Source organism: Ambystoma mexicanum, chromosome 6q, assembly GCF_040938575.1.
Source record: "Ambystoma mexicanum isolate Mex_15411 chromosome 6q, UKY_AmexF1_1, whole genome shotgun sequence".
Taxonomy (NCBI): domain Eukaryota; kingdom Metazoa; phylum Chordata; class Amphibia; order Caudata; family Ambystomatidae; genus Ambystoma; species Ambystoma mexicanum.
Genome location: NC_090937.1, coordinates 334,953,569 through 334,968,173, shown reverse-complemented (window position 1 = coordinate 334,968,173; position 14,605 = coordinate 334,953,569). Strand labels below are relative to the sequence as shown.

Here is a 14,605-nt window from a genome sequence, read left to right as displayed (position 1 = left end):
GTCTGACCAGCCGTTCTCTGCGGGTCCTGTTAAGGGACCTTGGAGCTAATAACGGGCCCGCAATTTGCGGGCCCGTTATTAGCACCTTCCCCATTCCCATTGAGTCATGTAGAGGCTCAAATGGGAATGGGGAATGGTCAACTGAATGGGGACTTACCGGGTCCACATAGGTCAGAATGTTCTGGTAAGTCCCCATTCAGCCAGACCAGACCCGGGTTTGCAGGCAGCCATGGCGCTAAGAGCGTCATGGCTACTTCCAAAATCGTAATGAGCCCCTTTGTACTTTGCCAGGCAATTGTCCCTATAGAGACCACACTAGCCCCTTCACTTTGTGAGTGTTCCAGGGATGATTGGCTTCATCAGACAAGCAATTTCTCTGTGACATCTCGGGTCTCTTGTCTATGCCAGTCAAATGTTCCTCCAATGACTTCACCAACCCCTTGGCATTGTCAGGCACTCATTTCACAGACAGATTTCTATAGAGGCAAATTAGGGCTTGAACAGGCAGCACCATTTGGCATCCTTCCAGCAGAAGAAGGAAGAAAGGGCAGTAGTAGTACAACGACCAAATGTGAGAGGGTGGAGAAAGGTTGAGCAGAGCAGGGAATCTGAGAGAACAAAAGGGAGGGCAAATAAATATGCTGCCAGCGAGGTATTGGAGGGGCTACACTATTGATAGATTTGAATGCAAGGAGCAACGATTTAGAGATGGAATGATTGTACATGGAGAGACATCCTGCATGGTGCCTGGAGGTGGTGGGTGGTCTGAGTAGGGTATAGAGGATGGGCGTGGTGAAATGTAGGTCTTGGTTCAGAGGGAAGAAAGAAAACAGTCGAAGGGGAAGTCTGAGGAGTAGGTGAGAGCAGTCATCAGGTTTGATAAGTGACAGGACAGAGATGAAAGTCTTGGTTGTGTGATGGATAAGATAAGGATACATCCTTCTTACATTCAGGAGGATGATCCTCGTCGTGGTGACCATGGTAGTTAAACATTGATGGAGTCTTCAGGCACTGTCAAAGAGGACCTCAAGGTCGTGAGTGTTGGGCAATAGAGAAAGGAAGTCAGGGGGAACAAGGAGGGAGAGTGAGGTTGGCACTGTAAGCTGGGAGAGAGAAAATGTCCTTGCTGTAGGAGTTCAGCATTTGGCAGTATGAAGCTATCATGTGTCTAATAGCAAGGAAGCAGCTGGTGATGCTTTATGCAATGGCTGCTTGAAGTAGGGAAAGGAGACAACTATGCAGGTGCCACTAGCAAAGAGATGGAAATGAAAGCTAAAGGATTGGATGAGTTTACAAATGTTAGATCCATAAAGGTCGAAGAGGAATGGTCCTTGAACTGATCCATGGGGTATACCCATTGAGAGAAGAGTGGGGAAGAGGAGTCAGTATTCCAAACAATCTAAAATGTGTGGTTAGACAGGTGGGAGGCAGCCCAGTCAAGGGCAGTGTCCTTAGAGTCGACAGAGAAGGATAGAAAGGGGGAGGTAAGATCTACCATGCCAAAGCCATCAAAGAGAGTGAGTTTGCAGAGGATGTGTGAAACTGATGAGTTGTTGACTTGACGGAAAGTTGGATATATGAAAGAGAGGAGCTTATGTTAAACCTGAAGGGGAACACTCTGATTTCTCGCCTGTTAAATGGAGGGGCATCAGAGACTGTATAATGTCTGGCCGCCGTTTTGAATTGCAAAATGGTCACAAGTTGGAGCATTGTGCTTTGCCGAAGGCCCAAGCATGTCCTTCCTGTAGACAGGGATTTAATATTTAGGGTCATTACTTTTTCCCTGATGGTAATATGCCACACCATGCAGACACATGGTGGCACTGTCATGTGCTCTGCTGTCAATCTGCCTGAAAATGTAGCCACTTTGTTCTTACTGATATGGCAATGCTCAGCACGTAGCTCCATTTCTGGGAGACAATAAGCAAAAACCAGACCTATTCTGGGATCTCATTGGTGTCCTCGAAAGTGTAAAATACAGAGCATCACCATCATCCAATATAGCTATAATGAACGATTGGGTAAGCCTTCCAAAATCTGCAGCTGTTGAGTATGCAATGATCACTACAGTTTGTATAATCCCAGTCATTAGCCTCTCCCTGATAGTACAACATTTCCGTTCTGAAGTTGCCAAGCAGAGCTTTTCCACCTAGAGGATCTTGGAGACTTGTTGACCCTTCTTAAGTTGCACCCCAAGTTTCTTCTATTAGCATTTAGGGTGGTGGGAATAATCCCAAATCGAAATTAAAGACTTACATTTTTTTTTACCATGTTGATAGCCATACAATTAGTGAAGATTTCCAAATGTATCCTCTGCAAACTTTTCCCAAGGGCAATTCTCCCTGAATCCAGGCACCATTCCCTAAATGGCCTTATCTGAAAATGGCCGTGACTGGCCTGTTATTTTGAGTCTGTCAGAACCATGATCATGTATTTCCACATCTTACTGCCTTGTGTCCACACAGAAACAATACTGGCCACATGACTATGCACATGGCCGGACTGGCCTGTCGTGGGGGGGGGGGAGGGTCATCTACACCCCAGGCTGGCAGGTTTGGGGTTTCACAATAGTAAAACAAAAAATGTATGTGCCTCAGCCGGCTTATACTGCGAACCAGCGAGGTACATACTATGAGCAAGCTGGGCTTTTCAATAAAGGCGAGTGAGAGGTCAGTCGGTTGAACTTGCAAAAATATTGTAACAATGCTGGGCCTCTGCGGTGGGAGGCAAACACACATCTAGGACCAATTGCACATAATTTAGCAGAACTATGGACGGCATAAGCCTCTCTGGGCAAGCATAGCTACTTAGATAAAATGCGGATGAGACTCAGCGGCCAAATGCTTTTGAAGTCTTAGTGGTCAGGCCACCTAAACCACAAGAAGCCTAGAATGTTCTTTATTTGCTAAAAGAAGGCAAGGATCCCATTCGGTATGAATTGTTCCTTGTCATTTACTGGACTAGGCTGCATTCGGAAGTTAACTGTTTACCTTATATGGTAAGATAGGAGCATCTGCAGTATAAGTGTTGACATTGCAATTTAATCGCTTTTGACATTTTATGTGGGAACAGCGCAGACCTGAGCCCCTACCTGGCAAAGGTGTAAATACTAATGCATATTAGGAGCAATGCAAAGTAATGCCTCTTTACTTACATTATTGAGAGGGCTACAGTACTAAATCTGGGGGAAGTGAAATAATACACCATGTGATCTTGGGCAGGTCTCCATTCTCTTCCCCATCCAAGGAAAATGAATAAGAATAGAGCGGCCTCCACAGTATGTGTCAGACTAAACAATCATTTTCTTAGGAGATACATTTTTACATGATGGGGAGCTCTTTGGTTGCCATCACCTCCACGAAGCATGAGGGATGAGTGGTGAACACGTCACGTCGCCACTGCGGTGTGTGCGTAGCCACATGAAATTTGTCAATAAATATAGGCGAGGGACGTTGACAACTGACCACCGGCTCCTGAGTATCATTGCCTGCTCACTGTAACTAACTGCTGCTGCTAGGGAGGCATCTGCGCCATTAGCAGCCTAACCCCCATCAAGGTGAGTGGTGGATTGCCTCCGACACCCCATCCAGGCCACAAACCATGTCCAAAGTGCTTTGAAAAGCACGTGGGATGAGACCATAGCGTGGTCTCCCCTGGGCCTTTCTCCACTTCCTGGTCTCAGTGGACCCGCCTCCCAACAGCCCTGATTGGCCTCTCCCTCCCACCAAAGAAACCCAGTGACCTGCTGCTGCTAGTGAGGCATCTGTGCCATTTGCAGCCTAACCCCCGGCAAGGTGAGTGGTGGATTGCCCCGAGTGCCCCATCCAGGCCACAAACCATGTTCAAAGTGCTTTAAAAAGCTACCGTAAGTTGGAGATGCCGCCATTCCCTAGGTGCAATGCCAGAAAAGCGAGGTAAGAAGAATTAAGACCCCAACCATCTCTGCCTCAGCAGAATATTATAATTTAGTGGTTTAAGTCACCCACAAAGTACGCGCCTAGCGCGTGGTTTATCTCTGGCTCCCCGCTTCCTGATTCCTCCCCTGCCCGCCTCCTAATCCATCCCGAGTAAACGGATTGGCTCCTGCACCCTGATAAGATGATCCAAACAGGGCAGCCCTCTGCCCGGCAGCCCCTGCAGCTAAGGGCCCAAGGCAAAGGGCGACTCCTACACACTTAGATAGAACTGTGAACTTCAGGCTGCCCCTCATCTAGACAGGATTGTGAACGTTAGCATGTGCCGCACTCGGATGGAATTCAAATGTTAGCATCTCTCACACTGAGACTGAGTTGTGTACATTGGCCTGCGTTGCATCTAGATAGGATTGTGAAGGTTAGCATGTGCCACACTTAGATAGAACTCTGAACTTCACACTGCCCCTCATCTTGACAGGATTATGAACACTGGCCTGGGTCGCACCTAAATAGGGTTGTGAATGTTAGCATGTGACACACGTAGATGGAATTAGGAAGGTTAGCAAGTGCCACAGCATCGTGAACATTAGCCTGTGTCACATCAAGATAGGATTATGAAGGTTAGCAAGTGCCACACTTAGATAGAACTCTGAACTTCACGCTGTCCCTCATCTTGAAAGGATTGTGAAAACTGGCCTGCGTCACACCCAGATAGGATTGTGAATGTTAGCATGTGCCACACAGAGATGGAATTATGAAGATTAACAAATGCAACACTTAAATGGATTTGAGAATGTTAGCATGTCCCACACTTGGATAGAATCCTGAACGTTAGCCTGAGTCACTTCTTGATGGGATTGTGAAGGTTGGCAGGTGCCTCACGTAGACAGAATTGTGAATGTTAGCATGTTAAATATCATATAACCCACTAACCAAAAAAAAGCTCAACATTTCTGCATACTTATCTCACTCGAAAAACTCACACAACCATCTCTTGCACAACTACCTGCATGCAGTTTACATCACCGCAACAACACATAAGCCGCACCAACAGCACAGGAGGACTGACATTGATCCGATACTTGCACCAAAGCTCAGCACCCGGTGTATACCGAGTTGAAGCTGCCAACAGAACACAAGTCCTCTCACTATCCTACTCCCTCTTCACCTTACTAACCGATCCCACCTTCTCATTTGCAAATCCGCCAGTGCACCATACAAATACCTTTAACATTTAACTGAAGGTCCCTCTTGTGGTGCTCTTAACACTGCTGACGACTCACAGTAAGGGGTGAGACTGCAGTGTGGATTGATCACTGCCATTACCAGGAAACGCTGTCTGCATCCACCCCCCGCCCCTGACACGCATGTCAGGTGTTGACATCGGGCATAACTGGGCCACGCCGGACACTCCACTGCATATGGCAGACTTCAGCCTTGCTCCCAAGAACCGTGATGCCAGGCGTGGTCTAGCTCATCCTGGCCTGGCCCGCTAACTGCATGGGATAAAGGTTTCTACAGTGATGGCAGCCCTAAGCAGCTTTCATATTCAGCCCAACAGAGAAGTTCTCACATGCAGCACAGCGCCCATACAAAAAAAAGGTACATCCGACTTACCCCTCGACCACTACTGGGACTGTTGCCAGGCCACGCTCTCACCCAAGAGAGTGCTTGTGTGGCTAGGCCAAGGAAGACCTGGGTACACACCAGTCAAAAGGAGGCACCAGACAAATGGCTTGGAGCAGAAAAGCACAGCCACTGCAGGTCACAGGGGACAAGGTTCACAGTGTCCCCATCACTGCTCACTCCAGAGTACGAGCACCCCACCAAGATGTCGGCATCCCCAATGCACACACATCCTGACAGCCCTGCTGCTTCAGGAAAGGACATCCCAGGTGTGAGGGGTCAGAAATGAGAGGCGGACACAAAGTGGTAATATTTTCAACATGAGATACCTTTATTAAAGAAAAGGGATTGCATAAAGGCCTCTCTGTCCCTATCCTAACAAGAGTTTCCCTGCCTAAAGATCAGTCTGTGTCTCGTCATCAAAACTATGAAACCAGTCCTTGTGTCCAAACTATATCTGACTCTCACTCTTAAACAAATTAAGGTGCAAGGTAAATCTTCTGAATTTTACTTAATGAAATTTGTATATAAACCAAGATAAAAGGCGCAGTACCTTTAATCGGATTTGCACTACGAGCCGCTCCTCGACTCTTGCTGTTCTCTATTCCTGGCACACGCTTCCTGGAGGAGGCGGGGCTACGCACGGCACGTGCTCGGATCACGTGACCTTGGGAGCAGCTAAAAGACCAGGCTGCCCCCTGCACTGTGCGCAGTACCTTTAATCGGATTTGCTCTACGAGCCGCTCCTCGACTCTTGCTGTTCTCTATTCCTGGCACACGCTTCCTGGAGGAGGCGGGGCTACGCACGGCACGTGCTTGGATCACATGACCTTGGGAGCAGCTAAAAGACCAGGCTGCCCCCTGCACTGTGCGCAGTACCTTTAATCGGATTTGCACTACGAGCCGCTCCTCGACTCTTGCTGTTCTCTATTCCTGGCACACGCTTCCTGGAGGAGGCGGGGCTACGCACGGCACGTGCTCGGATCACGTGACCTTGGGAGCAGCTAAAAGACCAGGCTGCCCCCTGCACTGTGCGCAGTACCTTTAATCGGATTTGCACTACGAGCCGCTCCTCGACTCTTGCTGTTCTCTATTCCTGGCACACGCTTCCTGGAGGAGGCGGGTCTACGCACGGCACGTGCTCGGATCACGTGACCTTGGGAGCAGCTAAAAGACCAGGCTGCCCCCTGCACTGTGCGCAGTACCTTTAATCGGATTTGCACTACGAGCCGCTCCTCGACTCTTGCTGTTCTCTATTCCTGGCACACGCTTCCTGGAGGAGGCGGGGCTACGCACGGTACGTGCTCGGATCACGTGACCTTGGGAGCAGCTAAAAGACACAGGCCACCCCCCTTGCGGCGTTAAGCCCGTCAGGGGTGAAGGGCAACGACCGTTTTGCGGCCGTTTGGCGCGGGTGGCGCCATACTAAGACGGGAGACTGTGATCTCTCATAAAGACATGACTGCAAGGGCAGTAAGAGCAAATAGAAAAACTGAGGTCATCGGATCCCCCCTAGAAGATGACAAAGGTAGGCGTCTAAGAAGTACGAAAACGACCCAAAAACAACAGGGAATCACCCCAAAGAGTCAGGAGGGAACACTGACACACAATCCCAAGACAAACGAAAATGATAGAATGAGTGAACAGGGTCTGCAAGATAAAGGTGGCCAACAGATTTTACACCAGATTTTGGCTCCGCAATTGGATCAAAACATGCAAACACAACAAACAGATCCCACAAAATCGTTACTGACAGCAATAAGGGCGCACTCACTAAACGAAACGAAAACATTACAACCGCAGCCATTGCCATCACTGCAATTACTACCTGAGCCCTATCCTGATCTCGTTGAGGAGCCTGTCTCGATAGACCTGGTTGACTTGTGCGGGGGGCCTGCGGTTGGGATGCCAGGGGCTCATGGAGCCGGCCCCTCATCCACGAGTGGGGAGGGGAGTGGCCAGAGAGGTGGGGAAGAAGGGGAGGACGCGGAGTCCTTGCAAAATGCACCACCTGGCGAGTTGAGCCAAACCCCTCTCAGTACGGCTCAACAGGGGGAGTCGACGCCGGTCCGGATCCAAGTGGAGGCGGAAATCCACGGGGAGACGGAAGGCTGGATAGATGATAAGAGCAACCAAACAGACATAGAAGCAATCCTTACCGTCAGCGAAGTCAGTAAAACACCTAACAAAAAAAAAAGGCAAAGACAAATGGTCAAAATTACCACAAAAAGAAACAATGGTGGTAAATGCTTCAACAAAAATAGGCTAATAACAAATGAAAAAAACTCAGTGACCAACTACTTCACGTCTCGAGTAAACACAACAGGGGTAAATAGACATCATATGGAGCTATCGGATATGGAGATACTTGATGCTTTAAACGAATGCTTACCCCCTTTTAAACTACGAAGAGTAGATTGCAAAAAAAGTGGAAGGCAAAGATCAAGGGACGTTTCAACATTGGAGGAGAAAGAGAGATCATTTAACCAGTTAGATAGAGGAGCAAGTGAAGATCCCGAGATACCCAAGACACTACTCCCCCCAACGATTTTGCAAGAAACAGAGACGCCCAATGGCGATCTGCATCCACAAATCGATACAGAAATGATAGAAGAGGGGGAGAAACGGGACAATTCGAAGGCTAGAGAGCAGGAGAAATCAAAAAACCAACCGGAAATAGAAAGCCTATTTGAAAAATCGAACACCATGGAGAAAGAAGAATCCTCTGGTGGTACACCAACAGGGATGGACAAGACAAATAAAATACGGCGGGAAGCAGATACCACACTTTTTTTCGAAACTGGACAAAGGAAGTATGTTTGAACCAGATAATGTAACATCTACTAACCCATTCAAGGAGTCCGACCCGAAAGCAAACGATGGGACCAGACGGGAACGACATCTGAGCAAAATGGAGGAAAACACACACTCAGTTGACCTGTCAATCCCGTCTAAGGTGATAACATCAGGCCAGGCCCAAACGAAGAAAAATTGGTCGAACCTCCATCAAAACCTGTGGGGCCATGAATCACTTAGCCCTCGACCAGATACGACGGAAAATCGAAGTCGCTTACTTGACATTGCCGCACCATCACAAAATCAGGGGGGGAATACGACAACAACTGTAATTGATGCCCCAACAAGGAGATCCTCAATGCAACAACATTCTTCGAGTCCAGCGGAACATTTAAATAAAAAGACTGATCTACTTTCCATCATGTCATCAGTAAACATAGCACTTTCTCCATTTATGAAGCTCTATGAAGCCATCGCCGACTCATTGAAGGATCATACTAGTATTCAAGCAATGATGTATAGCAAAGTCATTTTTTTAGAAGCCTATATCATGGCCTTAGAAGCCAGGGGAAAAAACAACCAAGAAGTAAACCAAGATTCATTAGCCACGTCTAAACAAACACGTGGGAAAGATGAGGTGCAGGCAGTGGCGACAAAAACTATAGAGACTCAAACGATCACCATGATAGACTTAACAGCGAGCAAATCATTAATAGAAAAAGCCTCTAAAGTAGGAGAGACGAACATTCGATCAGGCCAATTTGAGTCTACATCGAACTCAAACACACCAGAAATTACAATCGAAGTATCAGGAGAAAAAATTCAGGGGCGAAAAATCGTCCAAAAAAAAAGGGGAACAAAAATACTGTCACCTAAGCTGGTCAAGCCAGGCACAGAATCAGTAGAGGCGATTTTTCAAGTTTTTAAGCGGCCAGTAAATCATAAAGACAAAGTACGCCCGGAGGAGAGTTTGAACACAAATACAGAACCCAGAAAAAAACAGGAAAGCTTAGAAACGAACAATACATCACCACTGAAGATGACTCATGATTTTCTGGTAAACGAGGAATTAATGAACCTGAGTCAATACGTGTCGGAAGACTCTACTTCAGAAATGAGCCCAAAGAAAATCTCTAAAACTCTGTATTTACAATCGGCCAGTAAAACTAACAAAGCAGACAATGACATAGAGGTAAATTCACAACAGACCGAACAACGACTAAAACAAAAAATGGTAAAAACCAGTAGCCGAGACAAAAATGAAATTGAGGTAATTGAAACGCCGAGACAAAAAATTCTGAAACAAATGATGGAAACAAAAAAGGAGAGAGAAAGGCCTAGATCAAGAACACCAGAACAACGGAGTAGCAGAACTCTAAAGAAGGTAGACTACCAGCTCCGTGTAAGAGCAGAGACCCGTGAGGGCGAACGCTCCAATCGAACACAGCGAAATGACTTTCAGTACCGTCAAGACGAACAAGAGAGAAAAAGCAAAAGCTCAAGAGGGCACACGCCAATGAGCAGGGATATGAAATATAAACACGACAAACGTGGAAAAAATGAAAAGATCTCTGCAACTTCATTAGGCGGCAATGGAGAATTGAGTGCGCAGCATAGAACTACGACCAAATGGCCCAATCAAAAACTTAGGAAATGGGACCAAGCGAAATGGCAGATCAAATTAACGCAAGTGGAAGAAAATGAGGACAAGGTAATACTAAATAGAAAATCGGTGTTAAAGCTGTTCAACTATATCCGAAATCTAAAACATATCAAATCAGAAGATTTGCTAGTGGTAGAACCAAGTCATAGACACACCAAGGCTAGAACTTACTTGCATATAGCGTCAACAAAGTTAAAAAATATCTTGCTTGAAAATAAAAGAGAACTAGAAAATATGGGATATGACTTAAAAGTGTACCCAGTGACGCAGACAGAGGAAAAATACGACAGTAAAGAAAGGAAGAGGAAAGAATCTCCGGATAAAAACTTGAATAAACAGAGGAATTCCAACTTGCAAATAAAGAAAAGTTACACAAGTCCCGGCGTTAAGGAAAAGGCGCAAGAAATGAAAAAGCGAGAAGGACAAAAATCATTGAATTTGAAGGATAACATCCAAAACGGAAGAAATGAGAGAGAAGACAAGAGACAAATATATAGCGTCATGGAAACATCCCCCCGAAAACAGGAACGAAAACAAGAAGACCCAAGAAAGATTCACAGAGCCAGGGAAATAACAGCCCGAAAGGATCAGAATCAAGAACAACAACAAAACAAAATTGAGAGCGAACTTCCACTAAAATGTGCCCCAATGAAAGGAATATGGTCCTGGTTGCCAAAAGCGCTAACAGAAAAGAAGCAAAAATAGCAGTTTTTTGGAGTCGAGCACATTCTACAAGGGACAAGCAAGGGAGGAGAACAGAAGCAGCTAATAAAAATGTGCTCGTGGAACACGAGAGGACACTCTCACCTCCTATCCGCCAGTGACATGACCTTGGGAGCATATGATTTAATATGCCTCCAGGAGACCTGGCTGTGTGAACCACCCTCTATGAGAGGATTTGATTTAATTTTGGCACCCGCTAATAAGGGCCGTTTGGGCAGACCATCATCAGGGCTCCTGATTGCCTGTAGAAATGGAAGTGGGATTAAACTAGACAAGACATTGATCAGTAATCTTGACATATTGATGGTGAAAGCCTCATGGACCCGCAAGATAAATAATAGGGAGGGCTATGGAAAAACACCACTAATAATAGCAAATGTCTATTGGAACCCAGCAGCCACAGAAACAACCACCTTCCTGGAAAAAGTTGAAGAAGCATTGGATGTAGCCCTCGCGGATCATTTAGTAAATCACTTCCTTATCTGCGGGGACTTAAACGCAATTTGCTCTACAGTCCAAGAGAAAGGAAATAGCCAAGTATACAGACAGCCGAGAGAACAGCGCGGTGAATTATGGACCAGCCTGATGAAATCGAGAAATCTGCACAATTTACATGAAGCCTTCCCAGACCCAAAGCGGCTGCCAACATGGGAAAGGAACAACTCTAAGGCAACAATAGACTACATGTTTGTTACTGAACCAATTTTGGCCATAACAAAAGACTTTGGAATAATTAGAACAAGGTCCAGCGACCATAACCTGCTCTCAACTTCTTGGGAAGCCTCAAGCACCCCGAATGACTATATGGAAGACAACATCATAATCAATGGACAAGGAAATCGTTTAAAAATATCAAAGGAGCACATTGTGGAATTAGAGAACAGATTTACTTCCATGACGGAGACAGCAGAAGTAAACAAAACCAACTATATCCCGCTCCTAACGAAGTACAAAAAAACTGCATTTGAAAAAAATTCGGAGGAAACCCGCCAAAACATGTGTTTGATAAATCTCTGGTGGAGAAACGTCGTATTTTTCGCAAACTCCAACGTAGAGCAAAAATTGAAGGTACATCGGCAGCAAATGAAGAAGCAGTGACTGCAGCAAAACAATATAAATCCTGGGTTAGAGGACATAGGTTAAAACTCTACCAACAGGACTCGGAAAACATCTTAAAATTGATAAGTGGGAGAAATACAAGGGAATTTTGGAGCACCTTGAGAGCCACGATGGATGTACAAGAAAAATCCTTAATAAATGAGGTGGGCGAAGCAACATGGGTAAAACATTTTGAAACAATGTACTTGGCTCCAACGAAACCTTCTACCGAACTCGTTGGATGTGAGCAAGGACCATGGCTTAAAGTGGATGACCCTGAGGAGATCCGACTAAAGATTTTAAGTTTAAAGAACTCAAGAGCCCCGGGGCCCGACGGGGTTACTAATGTGGACTTAAAAACAAATCCCGAAGAGTGGGCAAGCCTACTGAGTAAAATCTTCAGAAAATGTTCGGACCTGAGAACCATACCACCGTCTTGGAAATCAGCAACAGTGGTACCCATTTTTAAACAAGGAGATAAAAAGGACCCAGCGAACTACAGACCAATCGCGTTGCTTGATGTCATAGGGAAAGTGTTTGGAGCAATGTTGCTAGATCACTTCAAGCTATGGGCAGCAAATGCTCCATGTGATGACCCATTCCAAACGGGATTTAAGAAAAATATGGGCACGACGGCCAATATCCTATTTCTTTCCGTCCTGAAAAACAAAGTCCTGGAAAGGGGTCCAAACATCTTTGTGGCATTCATCGATTTGACCCAGGCCTTTGATCGTATAGACAGTACTAGGCTCTAGTCTAAATTGGAGGCGTGGGATTGCCCAGCCACCTTGCTAAACCCAATCAAGGCTTTGTATATAGACACCAATATGCGGATCCGTTTGGATCAAAATGGTTTACTATCAAACCCGATATCAACAGCTAGAGGTGTGAAACAGGGGTGTCCATTGGCCCCGGCCTTGTTCTTGGCATTCATAGGTGAGATAAAAGGCTCAGACGCAACAACACGATCTTTCCCACCGAAAATTTGCAAAACATCTATAACGAGGCTTCTTTATGCGGACGACCTAGTCCTTTTAGACTATACTCCCGTGGGATTACAGAGACAAATGGCAAGTTTGCAGAAGTATATGCAAGAAAACAGGCTGGAAATCAATGCTAAAAAAACAAAATTGCTGAGATTCGAGAAGTCGACTAGTAAACGCAAAGGACCCTGCTTAAATCTTGAGGGCAAGCCGATTGAAACAGTCTTGGTTTTCAAATACCTAGGAGTCACATTAGACAGCACAAAACAAGACAAAGCTATGCAAATAGCGCTAACAACGAAAGTAAACCAAATGGCAGCCCAAGCCAGGGCAATAGACAGAAAGTTTGGCAGATACTCGCCGATACCAGTGCGAGATTTTTATAAGAAAAAGGTGATGCCAACCCTATCATATGGAGGCGACGCCATGATAAACTTGCCATTAGATATCTGGACAAAAATGGAGGCAAAGTTTTGGAGAAAAGTCCTCATGCTGCCAAATTCAAAGCGGGTGCTTCGATTTGCAAAGAGCTTAGTTTGCCGTCCCTTAAAAGCTCGGTAGAACAGGCAAAACTGATGCTTTATAGGAAATGCCGGATGGCGGAGCCCCCTTCAATTTATAACTTAATAAATCAGGAACTTGAACGAACTACTACCGGAAGCCTAATGAAATGGAAAAACGACAACATCCGGGTGTTGAAACAAATACAGGTGAATGAAGATACATTAATCACCAATCCGAAAAAAGTCCTCAAAAAATTGTGAGAATACGATTGGATACTAACTCTGGAAAGCGCGGAAAAAAATAAGCTAACTGCACACTTGCCACCAAATGTCAAAAGACTAAATGAATTACAAGAATTCATCAAAAAATTCCCTTGCAGGAATGGGAGAGACATGCTCCTACGTGCTCGCCTCAATCTTTTGCCTACAAATGAGATCCTGGCAATAAGAGGCAAAACTGCATCCAATTTCTGTCGTTTTTGCAATGTACAAGAAACAGAATCAATACGTCATTTACTGCTAAAATGTGCCGCAAACCAACAAGTGAGAAGCCGTTATTTGAGACATATTTTTTCAGATTTTATCATAGCTGACAAAGACACTTGTTGGGCTCGCTTAATGGGAGGAGACAAGACAAAATGGCAGATAGCTACATACAAAATATTAGAATCATTCAATCTGCCACGATCATAGTCTGCGAGGACGGCACATTTTAGCGAGACCATCTGTTTCACTCAGCGAGACAACCTGTTGCATGCAAATTTTATGACAAAATGTCATTTTGTAAAAATCTTTTGATTAAATACAAAAAAAAAAAGTTCTACAAATAAAGCTTGAATCCAGGAGGGGTTGCCATGCCCTGGATTATTTAAGGTAGTTCAACCACAGTGTCTTTCTTAAGGTCTGAGCTTTTTTAATGGTGGCTATAATATTTCTTTCACAAATTCAGTCTCTTAGGAATGGCAAACAGTGTCTTTTTCAAACAATGATTCCTCAGAAATAGTAGAAATGCCTTTTCCCACAACACCCTTTGGAAGGTAGCAAAAGAAGCCTCTTCAGCTTTAAATGATGTAACAATGTATATTTTTCACAACTACTTCACAAATGACAGGATGGCAAAATGTCTCTTTCATATTACTGATCCAAGAATGGTTTCCTGCTATACTTTCCTGCCAGGCATATTTCACTGTATCTCTCTTTGTCATGGACTTTAGGGTTTACCTGATATACTTCCCTGCCAGGAATCCAGCCCTTCTGGATCTTGCAGATCCCCTGGTGTACTCTCCAGCCAGGTATCTT

General features: G+C 45.4%; 1 protein-coding gene across 1 annotated transcript; it reads left to right on the top strand.

Moving 5' to 3' along the window:
* The first annotated feature begins 8,757 nt into the window (after positions 1–8,757).
* On the top strand, positions 8,758–10,704 carry LOC138515215 (histone-lysine N-methyltransferase, H3 lysine-79 specific-like). The gene has a single exon (XM_069630171.1). The coding sequence runs from the start codon at positions 8,758–8,760 to the stop codon at positions 10,702–10,704; it is 1,947 nt and encodes a 648-aa protein (XP_069486272.1).
* The last annotated feature ends 3,901 nt before the right edge of the window (positions 10,705–14,605 follow it).

Excerpts from the sequence above, each read along its gene's own strand:
- LOC138515215 (XM_069630171.1), top strand. The coding sequence starts at position 8,758 with ATGTCATCAGTAAACATAGCACTTTCTCCATTTATGAAGCTCTATGAA.